The sequence below is a fragment of the Homarus americanus genome, unplaced genomic scaffold, assembly GCF_018991925.1.
Source record: "Homarus americanus isolate GMGI-L3 unplaced genomic scaffold, GMGI_Hamer_2.0 scaffold30108, whole genome shotgun sequence".
Lineage (NCBI taxonomy): Eukaryota > Metazoa > Arthropoda > Malacostraca > Decapoda > Nephropidae > Homarus > Homarus americanus.
The window spans coordinates 9,812,713-9,831,905 of NW_024748109.1; the positions used below are offsets into that span (position 1 = coordinate 9,812,713).

The following is a 19,193-nucleotide window of genomic DNA, read 5'->3' on the forward strand; positions in this document are numbered from 1 at the left end:
CTTTAAACTGCTAGGAGAACATGTGAGCATGGGGGTGGAGAAGACTGCAGTGGGAGTGGGTAAACAAAGTGAAAGGTTACAGGGAAATAGTGATAGGAATTATGACAAAACTAAATTAATCAGGGAGTTAAAACCTAAACGCGACAAAGAAAGGGCTCAGAACACGACTAACTTAAATGTCTACTACGCAAACAGTAGAAGTATGAGAAACAAAATTAATGAAATCAGGGCGTTGGTATGTACCGAAAAAATCGATATAATAGCCTTCACCGAAACATGGATAAACTTAGACTCAAGTGAGTTACCTGTCGAATACCAAATTGCAGGTTACAAATTATTCCATACAGATAGGCACATTAGAAAAGGAGGAGTAGTAATCTAGGTCAGGGATGACCTGAAGTGTGAAATAAATAAGGAAATAAAAACTGAGCGGAATACAGAAACAATTTGGATAGAATTAATCGATGGTAGGGAAAAATTAGTCACAGGAGTAATATATAGACCTCTTAATCTTGATAGAGTTAATGAGCGACTTATTTGGATGAAATGCGCAGGGCTTCCATACATAAGAACATATGAATGGAGGAAACTGCAGCGGACCTATTGGCCCATACTGGGCAGTCCCATTTACACCTAACCCCTATTGCTCATATATCCATCCAACCTATGTTTGAAGCTATCCAGCGTATTCGAGTTAATGATGATATTTGGTAACTTGTTCCACTCGTCCTGGACCCCTATAGCCTATTGCTAGTAAGATACTGAAACTTTCGTGACAAGAACAAGTACTGTAGCCATCATCTCCACCAGAATACTGCGCCTTGATTCACAGTTCCATGTCTACTGTCGCAGATTCTCCTTTTCTAAATCTTCATCATCATCCGTTCTGAAATGAGAGAATTAATTGCTAAAGAGAACACAAAACAAACAGAACTGAAGAAATTAGCTGTGTTTCCGAAGAACACACTCCTTCACTATTGCTGTGTCAGTGTACAGTACATTGAAGGTATCACAGCAATGATGCATCCATTATAAGAAAACTAACGATATAAAACAAGGTAAGGGAACAGTAAGAAGCGCAAAACTCATTCAAACAACAGAAAAATATTTTGAGTCGGACATACAGATAAAAAATGCTTTCAAAGCTTCAATTCTATTTGCAAAGAACTTCATTAAATTGTGAAATAAGGATAAAAAAACGGCTTCGTTGGCATTGCATTATGATTATTTTTCAAGTACTGCTTATCTTTAAGTCTGCTCAGTGCTTGTCTAGTCTCTCATCAATGACTGACCCAAACTAAGCAGGGGGTAGAATGGTGTCAGCTCTTGTTTTCTTAGTCCTACAAATATACTTGTAGGAAAACACCAAAGTTTAAAAGCTGTGGAAAAATGTTAAACAATACAAATCAACCACATAGCTTAAAATCTCTCCCAGATAATCCTGAGATACACAGAAAATACCCCAAATTTCACTGTTCTACACAAAATACTTTTCCGCTGAATCTTGCTAACAAACTCTACGAAAGGAAAAAATCGAAAACGAAACGACTGTACTGCTGTAAAGATTAATGAACAAGAGACCAAAATATAATCAGGTCATTGTGGTGGGATGCAATCCTAAACAAGGTTCTTCAAACTCCAGAGCACGAGCAGTAGATATATTCAATAAGTAGTACAAGACTTGGCAGGATAACCAACCGGTACAGAAACAGGAGCCAGCACAAGGAACTCCTCGTCGTAACCAGGCCTGGGCCGATATGAGAGAAGTTAGCTAGTTAGGCAGGGAGAGTTGCTAGACATTACTAGGACAATAAATGAGATCCTCTAGTTACTTGACTAGCGCGGTACAGACATAGTACATCTGGACATAGTGAGTAGACATAGGCATTAGACATAAGCATAGATATCAGACATGCTATGATAATATATAGTAATACAGACATGTGAATAAATGGTACAATGAATGGTAACAGAGTCTTGCCGTCAGGCGTGTTCACATATCTTGGTATTTACATATCTATACAGTCATCTCTCATTTTCCTGCGATTAATGATAAGAACAAAATCTAAAGCACAACAATAAGTAGTTTTTTTTGATAACTTAGAGGATTTGGAGGATGTACATACTCAACCACAGCAATAAAAGGATCGTGCTTGTGTACTCACTGGGGACCTCAAATCTGTATCCGACTGAGGAGTTTCAACTTAATAAACTTCAGATATATTTATCCTTCATCAGATCTTCTTTCAATAGGAAATTGTTATATGAATTAGGTAAGCAAAACATACTGTCCAAATAAGACTCCCCTAATGAAATGATCAAATAATGAAAAAATAATAATACAAAAACAGACATTTTACACATTTACATCAAGAACTAAAGTTGCTGAAGCATGACAACCCTATAACCCTTTCTCTGCTGGAGGCGGAGTTTTATAAGGCTAACACAGTGCACCTGCCCCTACAGATGTTAAGCATTAACCCAATAAACAGGGAGTATTCACGAAGACTGTACCCTCATCGGCCATCATAATACTGTATACGAGGCCGATTGATGATCCATGCAGCATCACGCTCAGTCTCATGACGTCGTAGTGAGTGTGAGCCACCAAGCACTCCCCCCCCCCACCCCCATCACTCACTAACTGTACTACAGTATAAGGATTCAAGAAAATATATTTTTTAAGAGAAAAGTAAAGGGATATAAAGTGAAACGGACTGATGCTTACAGTTATACTCCTCTGATAAGGAAATGGTTTTACATTTCTTAACTCTGAAGAGACCTTTATGAACACCAAAAAGCATACCCACAAGAAGGAGGTTGGATATTAACGAAAAATCTTACCCTTTTTGATTAATTAGCTTCTTGATCTGAAGCGTTTCCCTTTGAAGGAGGAGCAGCCTCAACCACAGAACGGAGACCATCAGATACAAGCAGAGGTAACGTCTATTAAAGGCGTTTGTAGCATTCCACATATTTCTCTTCTATTAAAAATTCACTAAGGTCGTGGTTGAAGCCATTTTCCTTACGGCAGGAAGGCCTGGACCCGGGGGAAGGGGGTGGGGGGTGGGTGGGGGGTTGGTTGGGTTTGTGATGGACACGTGACCCCTATAGACACATGCAAATATTTCCTTGTGACCCTGGAGCATGGATCCATATACAGGGGCCAGACGGTATTATTTTACTGTCCATATAATTTAAACATCCACGTATCATTGAAGATCGACAGTATAATTTACTGTCTATACTCAAGCGCGCAAGGCAAATTCAGTATGCACCTACAAGGAACTGTACGTGTGGCTGGGTAGGGGAGAGGAAGATGGGTGAGGCCTAACCAGAACATTTTCATGTTTTCACTCAAGCGCCAGCGACTGCTTAAAGACAACATATAGTCAATATGCGCCGTCAGAGTTTCAGGCTAATGTTAGTCGATTTATATATAACCTGTTGGGATGCTCGACATGATGCTTTAGAGGTATTTGGTAGCTTTATATAGCTGTTGTCGAAACTATAAAAAAAGCTGAGGACGGAAAACATGGAACTTGAGTCATTTTCTAAAGCTGAATTTCTGATGTCATATATTGTGTGTCACAATGCACTTCGTTATATAAAATTTCTCAATGTAAGCCTTCAAGGATGTGTTATGAAATCTTCACAGCTCTATGTCAGAGGAAAACAGTCTTGTCTGTGTTATCAAACAGTGTCATGGTGATATTGATCAAGCTGATGACACTTAGTACTTTTTTTTTTTAGGTTAAGGTGGGGAAAGGATGGAAGGCATGCTGGGGCTCAAGGCACAGCCATACATAAAGGATAGAGAAGTCACAACATATCGTCGTGGGGGGAAAGGTTGGAAAAGTAGTTTAATGAGTTAAACAGAGGGGGACGACACCCCTTTGTTTTACATATGACTGAGTTTGTTGGCTAACAAATCTAACCTAGGATTTAGTATGAGGTTTATTAAAATCTTTTTACTGTATTACGTTAATGACTCACTAGATAGTGACTTGTTAAATCTGAGTTTTAACCTAAGGTGGATCGTTGTGGCGGACATAGAAGGGGTCGCCCTCCGTCGATGTCTTCCCCGCGTAGGTGGTCTGGGTTGTGAGGGTCGTCTAGGAGCTTGTCCCAAACCTTCTTCCTTAGGCGATGGAACCTGACGTTGGGGGCCTCCGTTTTACTTCTCAGGTGGATAGTTTCCGCTGTCTCCTAGTTGGGTGGCACTTGGCCACTGGCTGACCTCAGACACTTCTTTTGAAAGCTCTGTAGTTGTTGTAGTCTGGTCTTCCTGAGTGTGACGAGAGTGGTACGTGTGGGTACTCCAACACGGGCCTCACCAGTGCCTTGTACAGGTGGACTTGAATCTTCTCAGGCATCAGTTTAAAGCATTTTAATTCGGCGGCGGCGATTTTGGCTTTCTTTATTCTGTCCGTCAAGTGGGAAGTGATGCCCGTAGGTAGTAGGTCGTAGGCAGCTACCAAACAGGGAGGTACTACCGCCTGGGAAGATATTGGAAGCATAATGTATTGTCTAATGGTAGACCCTGCTGCCATATGGCATCACGAAAATTGTGACCAAGTCTCAGGTTGTTGATCTGACTTTCTGCCTCATTTACACACAATTGCAGGGTCTCAATTGTTTCTCTGACCATTGACAATACAACATATATATATATATATATATATATATATATATATATATATATATATATATATATATATATATATATATATATATATATATATATATATATATATATATATATGATTTAGGGTGTGTCAATTTTGTCAACATGTTAAAAATCAAATTTGGTAGTCAAAATATTGTGCCTCTTTATGTCTAAACTTGAGATTAGCAAACAAAAATGAATTGAAATAACCCTCACCTACATCAATTATACCTTAAAGTTTCAAATATCAGTATTTCAACAAATTAATGAGACTTGATTAGAATTATTCACTTGATATTAACTAATCTCATGTAAGCATATGGATTATGGAGTATTTTATGGTTCTATAGCTTGTGTACAATATGCATGTCAGAACATGAACATGAACAGGCTCTCCGTGTGGGACAGTTTAATTCTTGTTTTGACTTGTACCAAGCGTGAGGATAAGGCGCCCGGCTCACTCTCCTTCTAGATATCATAGACGGTGGTTTGCTCTCATTGCACTTGCACCTACTCTACCAGACGAATTCTACATTTTAATTATTGTAAGTAGGGCATATTGATTGTCGCAGTTACTTATATCATTGTATAAAACATTATGTTCTAAGAAATTATTATGTTATTTCTGTTACAGCATTTTTGATAAACAAATTGATATTTTTTGAAACAACAATTGAATTATGAAACATTGAAATATTTTTCTATTTGTCAGATAGTGTGAAGATGTCAAAATTGAAGACAAGAAGTCAGTTGTCAACCCACTTGAGCCTGCTAGTTGGTAAAGGGAAGGAGCTTCCTGTATCAGAACTTCCAACAGTGAGAGACATGCTAAGATTAGGGTTACTCCTTCGAGAAAAAAATGCAAAGGACAGAAGGAACTATACAGATAAAGAACTCATAAATGACATGATAGTCCCTCTTCTGCATCAATGGACAAAAGCTAATGCACTATTCAAACCACCTGTGATTAATCAGTGTCGAACTATTGAGCTAAAACTAACGAAATTATGGCACAAAGCAGTTGAAACATCACTTGGTAAAGGAAACTTGGCCAGGAAAAATGAATTTCTGCACACACTTGATACTCTGTTTGACATTTTGACCTGCAAGTGCTCCATACAATTATGTTCTGAATCCAACTGTTCTCACTCAGGTAAGAGAGAAAATAATTCCCACATTGATTGTGGTTGTCCTCGTGAAAAGAAGATCCCTGTTTTAGAGCTTGAATTTATAAAGGCACAGAGGACAAAGGCAGAAGGCCAAGGAAGTATGCAAATGGGTTCAATAGATTATTCAGAAACAAAGAAGCAGATTGCTAATGCCAAGAAGAGAGAACAAATCCGAGAGAGGGAACAAAAGAAGAAAATGAAGAGTGAAGAAGCCATCCAAAGAGAGGAAGAGCTGTGTCAAGATGTTTATCACTTCTTTGATAGTTCTTCTGATGAACAGGAAGCAACATCAGATGATAGTTCCAAAGAGCCATCTGAACCTTTACCAAAGAAAATGAAATACAACACAAGAAATATTTCAAACATTGCTTTAGCTAGTATTCGCCACCATGCTGGACTTCGTGAGGCTGCAGAAATTGCAACTGCCGCTTGGATAGATGCAGGCCTCATCAGCCGAGAGGATGTATCTTTGGTGATAGATCATAATAAAATTAGAAGAGCACAAGAAAAAATAATGAAGGAAATATCTGATCAGCATGAAAAAGATTTAAGCGAGGGAGGGCTCTCCTGTCTTTTGTTTGATGGAAGAATAGATGACACAAAAGTTTTGCTAGAAGTAGAGGGAGTGAACAGAAAGTTTCCAGGTCTCATCAAAGAAGAACACTACTCTGTCTGTTCTGAGCCTGGTGGTCGGTTTTTGTTTCACTTTGCTCCCGAAACTGAAGTAGAAGGGAAGAAACATGCAGAGGTCATTGCTGATCATATTTTATGTTGGGTTCAGGAGAGAGGACTTGGCAGTTCACTGCAGGCTGTTGGTGGAGATTCAACTGCAGTGAACACCGGATGGCAGGGGGGTGTAATGACGCATTTAGAGAAAAAACTAGGAAGAAGACTTGTTTGGATTGTATGTGATTTACATACAGGCGAGCTACCTCTTCGTCATCTCATCCAGGAACTTGATGGTCCTACAAAGAGCAACAACAAGTGGTCAGGTCCCCTTGGCATCATGCTGGATGAAGCAACACAACTAGAAATAAATACAACCTTTCCAAAGGTCGAAGTTGGCCCTCCCCTTCCGGCGTTGTCTGAAGGAGTCATCAAAGATCTCAGCACAGATCAATCCTATGCTTATCGTATTGCCCAAGCAATAAGATCAGGAGAAGTGCCTCAGTCATTGGCTCTCTTGGAGATTGGACCTGTCAGTCACAGCCGTTGGTTAACTACAGCTCTTCGTTTCTGCAGGATTTGGATTTCCAAACACGAATTGAAGGGCAAAGTGCTGAAGAATTTGAGGTTAATTGTTGAATTTATTATTGGAGTTTATCTTCCCCAGTGGTTTAGTGTGAAACTTAATCCTATGTGGGTGGATGGGCCCAATCACCTTTTGTTTCAATTGCAGCTAGTAAGAACACAGAGGAAGGTAGTGAGGGACATCGTGTTACCTGTGGCAAGAAGGTCCGCTTGGTATGCTCGATCAGAAGCAGTTTTGCAAGCAATGCTTTGCAGTCAATGTACCAATCTCCGAACCGAGGCTGTAGAAGTCATTCTAAAGATTAGAGGAACGCTAATAGATGACGACCAGTTGGGAGACTGTTCGTTTCATTCAAGAAAAGTTCCCCCAATAAACGTCAATGCCACCAAATTGTCAGAATTGGTTGACTTGAGTTTGGAAGTCTTAGAGCCACCATTGACAACAAGTCTAACTAGCCAAGAATTGAGAAACCTTAAAGAGACTCCAATGCAGGTGCCGAAGTGGCCTTCCCACACTCAAAGTGTGGAGAGATGTGTGAAAATGGTCACAGAAGCAGCGGGCCATGTTTACAGCCACGAGAGGCGAGAAGGTTACATCAAAGCACAAATAGCAAGCAGACTACTGATGACAAGAAACCAAAGCAAAGAGAGTATGAAGGCATTGGTTACTTTCAAATAGACTACGGATAATAAAATATAATAATTTGAAACAGTAACATGTGTGCAAACGCTGGTTATGTTATAAATTCACAAATATGTACATTTAAAAATCCATTTGATGTAGGTAGGACTTATTATAAAAAAAAATTTATGCCAGAATATTGTTTTGCATGCTTAAAGACTACAATAAATTGCTACCAAATTACTCGATTTTCAATTTAGCCAGTTCACCCCCTAAATTGACACACCCTAGTGGGCAAAGTGGGCAGCTGCCCAGGGGCCTCCACAATCTGGGGGCCTCCACATATCAGGGCTGGTCGACTTGAAACCACATGAATGACTCCAATCATGTCTCACTTTTGTGTGTGTGTGTGTGTGTGTTGGGAATTTGTACACTATCAATAAATATACAGTTAATTAAAAATTTCTCAGTGTTCTAATTTCCTCAATATAACTGCATATGGCTTCAAAATTCAGCCAAAAAAGTGTTCAAATTTCAAAATTTTCCCGGGGGGCTTACAGCGCCCCCCAGAACTCCCAGATGTTTAGGCTCGCTTCACTCGCCACCCCACCCTCTTGGGTAGTTATAATAGGGGGGGCCTCCACAAAGAGGCTGCCCATGGGCCTCCACAGGTCTAAATCCGGCACTGGCAGTGAGATATTAGTCAAGATAGAGGGTGACGGTGTCCAGACCAGAAGCCAGACCAGGCAAGGGGAGATTTCCATGGCTGATCTGATGCGATTCTTACACGAACAACGAGAAGAACAGAAGGAGCAACAAACAAGATTGCAAGAACAGCTACAATCACAATGAGAAGAACAGAGGGAGCAACAAACAGCTTTGCAAGAACAGCTACAATCACAACGAGAAGAACAGAAACAACTACTGCAAAAGCAATGAGAACCGAAACAACTACTACAGGAACAGGGCGAAGAACAGAAGCAACAACTACAGCAGCTGCAGGAAGAGATCGACAAGAAAATTCATGAGCGGGATGAGACTCTGCAGATGATGTGTAAAAGATGGGATGATGCGATGCAGGAGGTGCAAGTTGAAGTGGTTGAAAAGTTGAAGCAGATCAAATAAAAAGTGAGTAGTGAGATCACAGAGGCACATGAAGAGTTAAAGAAAGTCAGTAGCAGGATGGAAGTTCTGGAGAATTGTCAAACAGCCAAGATCTAGTGAACCCCATCATTTGTGTACATTCAGAGTGGAGTGAAAAGTGTTGAAAATGTTGGGAAATACTATGAGTGTGTGGAAAAAGGAAGTGACTAGTTGAATTACAGAACACTTGAGTTCAGACCCTGCGCTACGTCAGGTGAAGTGGTGAACTATCCAAGAGAGCCAGTGAAGAAGAAACCATAGGAATTCGGTGGCAAGGTCCCATGTTAAGCTTACCAAGCACAGTTTGAGTTACTAGCTGAACTAAACAGGTGGGATGACAAGCAGTGTAATTGGCCACGAGTCTTAAGGACACGTCTACAGAGGATCTTAGCCAGTTGACAAGGGAAGAGCGAAACAGTTACAGTACATGACATTGGTAAAGTATGGAACCAAAATGAGGTTTACAGGGCCAGATTCCGTACTCATACCCATAATCGAAGTGAAACACTGCTATAGCTTGCTCAAGACCTGGAAAGTGTGGCTCTTAAGGCGTATCCTGGAGCATCACTTGATCTGTTAGCCGTGTTGTGGACGCATTGGACAGCAAGCAGCTCAAGATTCAGGTGAAGTAGTCCCAACCTGTAACTCTACAGGAAGCTTTGGCTTGAGCCCTGGAGTTTGAATTTTATGCAAGGTCAAGCTTACCAAACTTCTGGACGGACTGAGTCTAGCTCTGGTCTTAAGGCACAAAAGGGTCAAATACAAGAGACAGATTTAAAGGAACCTACTGATATTGTCATTGAGAAGATTGAGCACAAACAGGAGGACTGTTACAAGGAGAAACGAGAGCGAGAGAAGGGCAATGCAGAGAACTTGGAAAAAAGAGGAAGTTAGACGTGTGTAGAAGATGGACACTTCAAGATGAATTGCCCACAGAATTCCAAGCTGGGGCGGAAAGAAGAGCAGCCCATAAGACAGGGAAACTAAAGATGGCTGGTGCTGAGGGACAACGGCTTGCCTGTCTCCCCCGAGCCCCACTGTTGACAAAATGCAACCGAGCCACTGCAAGCAGTGTCCAGGATGAAGGTGAGATCAATGGCATAAGGTGGTCCGTTGGTGATCGACACAGCCTCGGAGCAGACTTTCGTGAGGCCGGGCGTAAACTACCCGAGACGTCGCAGCAGCTGTGTGGGATAACTGGGCAATGCGCAGTACTAAAGGGACCAATGGATATCAGCATCAAACTGGGAGGGGAAGAAGAAACCCTACAGGTTTATGTAGCAGATATAGCAGACAGACCCTTGCATCCTGGGTCTGGACTACCTTCTACCTCATAAGTGTTAACTGGGCCTTGGCTCGATGCAGTTGAAAGTTAAAGGAAGGTGGGTACTGCTGCAGACCGTGAAGCAAACAAGTACTAAGGACAGTACGGACAGTAGTTATTCCTCCAAGATCAGAGGTACTGTTTCCGTGCAAGGTGAACGATGCCTTGCATACCCGTCTGGGAGTGGTGGAGCCTGATTGTCACCAGTGTTGCCGGAGAGAGGCACTTCCCAGGAAGTATAGTCGCACTGCAGTGAAGGAGGATCCAGCCGTTGCTAGGGCAGGCCTTCAGGCATTGAGAAGTTGCAGCTTGAAGATCATGACCTATGACCAGTGGTCGAGTTGTACAACCGTGGTCAGTTGAGATTAAAAAAAACAAATAAAATATTTTTTTCATTATCACTTCCATTACGAATGCCATCAGGGCGCTGTGTTCTAATTTCCTCAATATAACTGCATATGGCTTCAAAACTCTCCAAAGAAGTGTTCAAATTTCAAAATTTTCCCTGGGGGCTTACAGTGTAGTGGAACTCTCCCCTACAAACGCTTTTGTCACTGAGTAGCCGACCCCGCGATTTCCCCAGTGTATGTCTCGTGGTCTAGGTCAACCAGCGCCGCCTTACATGACGGAGGTCAACTATTAAGCCACGCCTACCTACGCTATATAAGATCTCACCTCGTGGTGACCTACATCTTTCTACCTACAGCCAGTCTTCAAGCAACACCTCCTCCTCCACTCCTGCCTGTCGGCCCTCGCTCCAGCCGGCGACCATGGCGACCCACACCTCGTGGTGACCACTCTTACTACCCACAGCCACCAGCAAGCAACACCTCCTCCTCCTCCTCCACTCCTGCCTAGCGGCCCTCGCTCCCGCCGGCGACCATGGCGGCCCACAAGCTGGTCCTCCTCTGGGCATCCTCACCAACCAGCTCTCTCTACATCACGCTTGTAACCACGCTGCCACTTACCAGCACCAAGCTGCACCATACATCCAATACAATATGTATACAGAGAGCACATTGTGAGTTTCCTTTCTCCATGCCATCCTGAGTGTGAACCAAATATCACATAACCCACAACAGCGCCCCCCGGAACTCCCAGATGTTTAGGCTCGCTTCACTCGCCACCCCACCCTCTTGGGTAGTTTTAATGAGGGGGGCCTCCACAAAGAGGCTGCCCATGGGCCTCCACAGGTCTAAATCCGGCACTGGCGATGGACGCTGGTAAGCGGTGAAAGAAGGATTCGTAACATTACCATTATCACTAGGATTCCTTTTTAGTTAGAAATCGATCCCCCAAATAGCCACGTGGCAATAGTAGGTTACGTTAGGTTAGGGATAAAAAAAGATTTTTTACCAGAGAAGCAGCATTGCTATTTTACAATTGTCTTGCGTTAGTGAAACTTCGCTTTGATCATTACACTGTTCAGTGTTGGTCACCGTATTATAGAATGGATACTGATTTCCTAGATCTAGAAATTAATCAGAAAAGGATGACAAAATTAATCCCGGAAATAGATTCGTGGATGAGTGGAACAAGTTACCAAACATCATCATCAACTTGAACTTGTTGGGAAGTTCCACAGATAAATTATCCGAGTGATAAAGGTTGGGTGTAAACCATCCTACTGAAAGTGTCCTTCGTTCTTATGTTTTTAGTTAATTGTTCGATTTCTCTTCTTTTGAGTTAGACTGAACTTTAAGTGTTGAATACAACTAAACATATTGTATATTACTGTTGACAGTCAAGGGTTTATTCGTTGAGGTTATTGTATAATGGTGCAGGTCTATTCCATTGAAGTATGTAACTCACTTGGCTATTCATACCTGTATGTTGAACTGCTTGCAGACGCACCCGAAAGCCTCCAAAGCGACCCGCCACCACCACGATCAGGAACAGAGGCAGCTATCCCCCGGCGACGTCGAGATGCCTGTACCCATATTTCGTCCCCCGTCAAGTGAACAGAGAAAATCACAACACGCCGAATGCGTCACTGTACTACCACTGAACAACTGATTACTCACCAGTGACCATACTTCACTATGTTTGAGACTCGAACCTTTAAGCTCGAATTGCCTCATCGCCTACTACTTCGTAATAATAAAAATAATAATATTTATTAAGTAAAACTGCCATACAGGTTTACAATTGGATAGGCATGTATTAAAACTTAAGGGTATATGAACGATAGAAATCGAATTTTTAATTTTTTTAACCATGCTCCAGTCTTCAAGTTTTTGTGTTTCGAGCGCTAGTGAATTCTTTAGAGGTACTGGCGCTTTTGAGAAACAAAAGACTAGCTAAAATTAATATTATTATTATTGTATAAACAACAGTATGCATCATCCAGTTCAGTTAATGTAAACAATGTAAGTATACTGTACAGTGCACGCTCATCCATAGGTGCACGTAGGGCGTGGGAGTACAGTATACAGTTTCATGTGTATTGTACAGTACCTAGAGTCCTAGACAGTGCAGGTATACAATAATGGTATACAGTAAGGCTATTTGACCAATAATATCCGACAAAGTTGCCAGTTTATTTCATAACACCATAACCCTGTGAAATTTCATTGTATATCTGCACCTGGAGTAGCGTTTCTCATTGTGCAATTTCAATGGAAATTTTAATTATGCGCTGAAAAATTGTCCTACATGTAAGTTTTATAAATTAAAATACAGTAGTTTTAATTTTCTTGTTAGAGTAAGAACATTCAGCCACCGGCAATTTCATCTAAACTGCTAATGTGTAATATATATAATATTTCTGTTACGCTATATCAGTTTCAGTTTTCATGCGGCTACAATCAGTCATCACATACGGCTAGGGGAAGCCCGTCAGCCAGAGCTTGATTGGTTGGAACGCATGACGTGTTTCTGAAAAATCAAGAATTCTCGTAACACCTCTCATGATGCCAACAGACAACACAACCAACCACACCTAATCTAACTACCCCTCGGTATATTTGATTAGATTAGCTCTGGTGTTGAGTTAGGCCTGCTCTGGTTGTTTTGATTAGTCCGTAAAAAAAAAAAAAGCTCAGACACTTCAAACAATCACAGCCTGGTTGAAGGTCGCTTTCATGGAATATTCAATCCCTTGGTCGCTATCTAACTGCCCCTAGCCAAAAGCGAGGTTCGGTTAACCAAAGTTTTTGCTTTTTATTAAGTTCTCAGGAAAAAATAATAATGTGTGAAGTCAAAAGAGCTGAATTGTTAAAGATAATAATCAAGAATCACACTTGTTTAAAAAGTTGTGGTTGTGAAAAATATGTGCTTGTATTAGTACAAAATTCTATAAGTGTTTGAATATCATACCATGTTATTCAATGGTGTAAAGAAAGAAGCCAACAGAACTACTTTGCTTCTTTGCAGGATAAGCTTTGCTAAATTTTGCCAACAACTTTCAGAGTAAAATAAACATCTGTAGGAAAGAGACGGACAAGTGCAAATCAATATTTCTCCCTGCATCTCAACGGCCACGTAACCTGTTTCAACGTGAATCGACAGTTGATAATGTCTTAATGTTATCTCAACGGTATACCTTCTGGGATACACAGTAGGAGCAGAAATAAAATGATTAGATTTAAAGTTAACTTATTAAAAAGGAAGGAAAAGATAATACTCACCAACAATTATATTTCCCACGTTGAAAAATAACCTTAATTCCTGATATTACACGAGGACGCAGTGACACCTGCCTATAGATGATCAGTTTTCCTCGAAGTGCTTTTTTTTTTAAAAATTCTCATTGTATGAAGAAATAGCACTTCGGTGCAAAAGAAGATATTAGCATTTTTGAAAAATATATATATATATATATATATATATATATATATATATATATATATATATATATATATATATATATATATATATTAAATGTAGGAATTTACATACAGGTAGCAGGTTATTTAAACAAAAATTTTCTAGTTGAAATTTATATAAAAAGGCAAACAGTAGTGGATCCAGGGACCCACTCCCCAATGCACTAAAGCATTTATATTCACTGTCTTGATTACTAAATAAAAAAACTCGTAGCTTTGAAATCACTCATACTGTATAATGTCCCGTCTGTCATCTTGAACGATGGTATGGAGCTGATATATTTTATTTAGAGAGGCCAATGACCGTCGGGATGACCGCATGTAGAGCATCTATCCTCGTGAAAAAGTCTGATTCACATTGGTGTGAAATTACTACTGAAGTGTGTTAAGTGTGAAATACTTGCCTCAGACACTGGGTGCGTGCGTGTGTATTGGTAAGGTTTCTAGCAATTCTAAGATTTTTCTTCTTCCAGGTTCCAGCTACTCGAGTAAATCCAATGACCAATGTGATATCAAGAATTTTCAAATCATAAATTTGAAAAGCGCTGAGTAAGCCAACAGCCACTCCTCTTGGGTGAACAAAATAAACAAAATTGTGAACCACATCCTTCACTAGACATACAACTGCATAAAGGCATTACCAATTAGCCCACGCGAAGTTACTATTGCAAAACAGAACAAAGGTATTTCTTTAAATTAATTTCTCAGAAAGCTAAATATTATTATATTTTTATATACTGTGTATATATACATTTTACGCTTAAACATGATCTTAGTATTCAAACCTCCCCGCGTACGTGATAATAGATTGGTACATACGTGCAAGCAAAGCACAACATGTATTTTTATGACAATTTTAAATTCATCAGATCAATCGCCATTGCTGTACCATGGCTTTATTGTATGCATCAGTAAAGAGAGAAAATGTTCGCGCCCATAGTGCTACTCGTTACGAGATTTAAAGTACAAAATAAAATTATTATATAATTTCAAGGCTTAATTAAAAGTGGGTAACCGTTGGCTTGGCACGTGAATATCGCTGATGTGTCGTCAAGCCTCCCGATCCCACATACGCACACCATTGATTAACATTAACCAGGGAATAATATTGACCTTGTCTGTGTATACTATTTTATCCTCATATTAAGGGAGAACAAATGATTCAATTAAAATTAAAATTTGAGCAATATTTTCTCTACATTTTACCTGAAAAAAATTCAATGAAATACACTGAAATTTGTGGAAATATATCTCTGGAGCGGCGTGGAGAAGACTTCGGTTTTTCCGTGGATTAAATGGAATAATTTATTTCTCGACATATATCACGTACCAGAATACAGCGAAATTTTGTAATCGTCCTCTGGGACATAACCTATTTTTTAGATAATAAATTGAGTTAAGGAAATGAGAATTATTTCCATAATCAATTTTTTCCCGACCTCCTACCCTGACGCCGAAAATATCCCTTGAATAACCACAGGCTCCACCGATTATTTATTTTAAATACTGTAGACACTTTCTATGAATTAAACTTTATTTTAAAATAATATTAGGAGTATCCAACGATTTTATAAAAATAATTAAAACAGATCCCATCCTCTAGAATAGCGTGAAAATAATATAGAAAGATATTTTACAGCTGGTGTCGCTACCCTGTGAAGCTGGCTAGACACAGCGCGGCCCCTCGCACCACAGCCCCTCCAGACACTCTCTCAGACTAGTCACCCGCACACACCGTAAGTTTTTGACCCCTTTTACTACCCCTCCCTATCATTTGGCTCTTGAAAGTTTTTGCAAGTTTAGCCCTAGAGTTGCCTTGTGAGAGTGTGACGTTCAGAGTGTTGGCAATTTGTATATTAGCTGGTAAATAAAAGTTTTAGATGAAGCGTTGGTGTGGCCGGGTGGAAGCGACGTAGCCGGTCATGGCGGCAGCATCGCGTCGCTTCGTCTTTTCTCGCGCGCCAACCTTAAATCTCCCGCCAAAAAATACGGGGCGATCTTTTAGCGCGCTCCAGAAGAAATTCCCCGAAAAATGTTAACGCTGACGAGTGTGAAAATGACTTTGACGTGAAAATTTGAGGTTGTTGGCTTGGGTTATGCTGAGAAAATGGCGACCAGACGTTAGAATCAAGGGGAAAATAGGAGGCAGCAACAATCTTAATTATTTTCGTTATATATATTGCAGATACAGATAAGTAAATTCAAACGTCATTTGCTTTTTGAAGAATATCAGTATGTGGATTTGTGGTTTTTTCTTTGTAATCTAGTTATATCTGTTGAGCCAAAATACATTTTAGGTAATTTTGGTCAATGTAATTAATAGGGGGTGATTATTTTATTCGAGAACCCAAAATAATTCCCATACACTAAAAACTATATCAGTTTTGCGTAAATGTAGCTTAATGATACTAAAAGACGTAACGTGATCGTGGATTATCAAAACTCACGTTATTTATTAAGTGAACAGTCAGTACCGTTTAACGGTTTACACTCGTCACATTAAGGCGTTCACTGTGGGTAAACGTTTGTTTCTCGTCGAACATTACATTAAGAATGCATCCTTTACGGAATGTCAAATTGCATTTAAAAATCGCTTTGGTAATCGTACGAAACCTTCGAAATCAGTAATATAGAAACTGAAACTGGTGAAACAGTTCAGAGAAACAGGCTGTGTTAAAGTTAAAAAACGTGTACGCCAGCCAAGTGTTGTTGCACCGGAGAAAGTGAATGGAGTGCAGAAAATAATGGAAGCAAGTCCGAAAAAATCTTTTGAGATGTTTAGCACAAGAAGCTCATTGTTCATATTCCAGTGCAAGGAAGGCGGTTAAGACACTCAAACTTCAGAGGTTGGTAAGAGACTAAGACTATGTCTAGGATGTTGTGTTTATTACAGACGAGCATGGTTCCATGGGGATGTAAATTCACAAAGCAATCGTTTTTGGTTAAGTGAACAACCTTATGCAAGGCATGAAAGGCCATTGCAATTTTCCCAGAAAGGGTAAATAGAATGTTGCATCAGCATTTTCAATGAATTTCGGTAAAATTTCACTTGTTGACACTATAAAATCTTACGCCGCCAGATTTGTATGCTACAAATCTACGCACCCTTGGTGAATTGAAAGCAATAATCAGTGACACATCAGCAGTGCTACACTGTGTCGGAGAGCATGCTTCAAAGAATAAATTTGTAGGTATTATTTGAGTTTTGGTCGTCCAAAGAATCTTGGGAAACCGCAGAATGGATTATCCTAACGAGTTTTAGAGCTACAAAATTGCTGAAATTACAGCCATATCAATTTCAAGCATTTGGTAGGTAAGTACTGTAACATTTTTAGCACATAAAATTAACAACAAAGTTTTCACAAGGAAAGTTGGGAGAATTCATTAAATAGAATACGGGGAAGAGAATAACATCTGATTTTGCATTTGTAGGCTGTGCAGTAGAGGTATATAAGTGCCACTGCAGGCTAAGACATGTCATCATCCAGCTCAATTCCCGTTATCCTCAGTAGCAAACACCAGGATTAACTTGGCTTATGCACTTCCCAGGAATATTAATTTCCATTATACTGTACAGTACCACCATATTTTGGGAGTTTGAAAGCTATGTGAAAAAGAAGTTACAAACTTCTATCATCATTAGTTCAAGTGTTTGGCAATTTGAACATTGTGCAACTTTAACTGCATTTTCTAGAAAATTTTGTTTTGGGGCTTAAACACTTCTGCTGCATACAGCGTCATTATACAGTACATACTTGGATGTAGAATGTATTTCTAAAATACAGTAATTGGTAGGAAAGGGTTACCTGATAGGTTTTAACCCTTTAGGCTCCTGGAGGTTTCTCTTAAACCGAATGAAATGGTCTGGAGTAGCCAGAATACAATTCTAGAGTGTGACAAATGGTTAAGGGTGTACTCAGTTTCCTCCTAATCATCATCACAGTTTTATGGTCAGTACTGCTTTGTAATCAAATTACCCATCCTTGAATTTTGCTAACCAGCCCCTTCATATTTTTTAATTACCTTTGATGTACTGGTATACAGGTTAGGGTTTTCATCCACACACACACACACACACACACATATATATATATATATATATATATATATATATATATATATATATATATATATATATATATATATATATATATATATATATATATATATATATATATATATATATATATATATCAGTCCATATAGCATACAGACTTCCATATACAATATATGCAAAAACATTGCTGTGGTGCCTAAGTTCTTGATTATTTTTCTCTTGTTACAGTGGCTTGTATCAAATTTCAGAACTGGAAAAATGGCAGAAGACACCCCAGTAGACAGCCCCAAGCGCAAGCGTGGACGTCCACCAAAGCCTGAGAGTGAGAAAGTGGCTGCAAAGCGTAAGTCAGCTGAAGCTGATGGTGCAAGCACTCCCAAAAGGGGCAGAGGGCGCCCCAAGGGGAGCAAAAACAAAAGCAAGAAAGGGCCAGGAAAGGGCACGGTATGAATAATTTATTTTACCTATAATGCATTTTTTAGTGTAAATCTGGTCACTTCATTTGATTTGGAATAAATTGATTGAATTTTTGTTGCCTTTTGTCATATTTGTAATTACTGTATGGGTACTGTATTATAGTAACAAAACTAACAAATTACATTTACCTTAAAATTTAAATTATCAATATGATATATAAGCTATATGTACTTTTTCAAATTGTTATTGTTAACATAATTTGCTGTATCTAATGTGGGTATATGCTGGGAATTCCTCCTAAAATTTAAAGTTATCTTGAGTTCCTTAACAGATTTACCGATTTATTTTGCAGAGCACAGATTTAGTGTACCTTGATAACTAGTGTTTTGTAATGATGCTCTTGGAAATTTGTTTTGCTTAAAAAAGAAAGTAAAGTTTGTCTAGAGGCTAAAAAGTCCCATGCAAGAAAAGGGAATGGGCATCAGTCTTCTCTATGAAGCTGTGCACTCGGCCAATGAGAACAGTATGTGCTGATAGGAGCCTCGTTCCATTAGTGTTGAATGCTCCCCTCTCACTTCCAAAATGCATTGGTAACTTTATTTCTCCTTGTATGTGCATACTTTTTACCCCAATTGACCTGTAACCCATTGTCTCAGGAAATGACCTGCAGGTGAATGCTGGTACTGTATTGTAGTCAAGGAAAAGCATCACTTT

At 39.7% G+C, this 19,193-nt stretch overlaps 1 protein-coding gene across 1 annotated transcript in view; it reads right to left on the reverse strand.

The window, feature by feature from the left end:
* Nucleotides 1-615: 615 nt before the first annotated feature.
* The window catches only part of LOC121880010 (organic cation transporter protein-like), a 54,222-nt gene continuing 35,644 nt past the window's right edge, over nucleotides 616-19,193 (reverse strand). Inside the window, exon 6 of the mRNA XM_042386949.1 lies at nucleotides 616-886. Coding sequence (XP_042242883.1) covers nucleotides 841-886 — 46 coding nt within the window. The 3' untranslated portion in view covers nucleotides 616-840. The remainder of the gene's footprint in view (nucleotides 887-19,193) is intronic.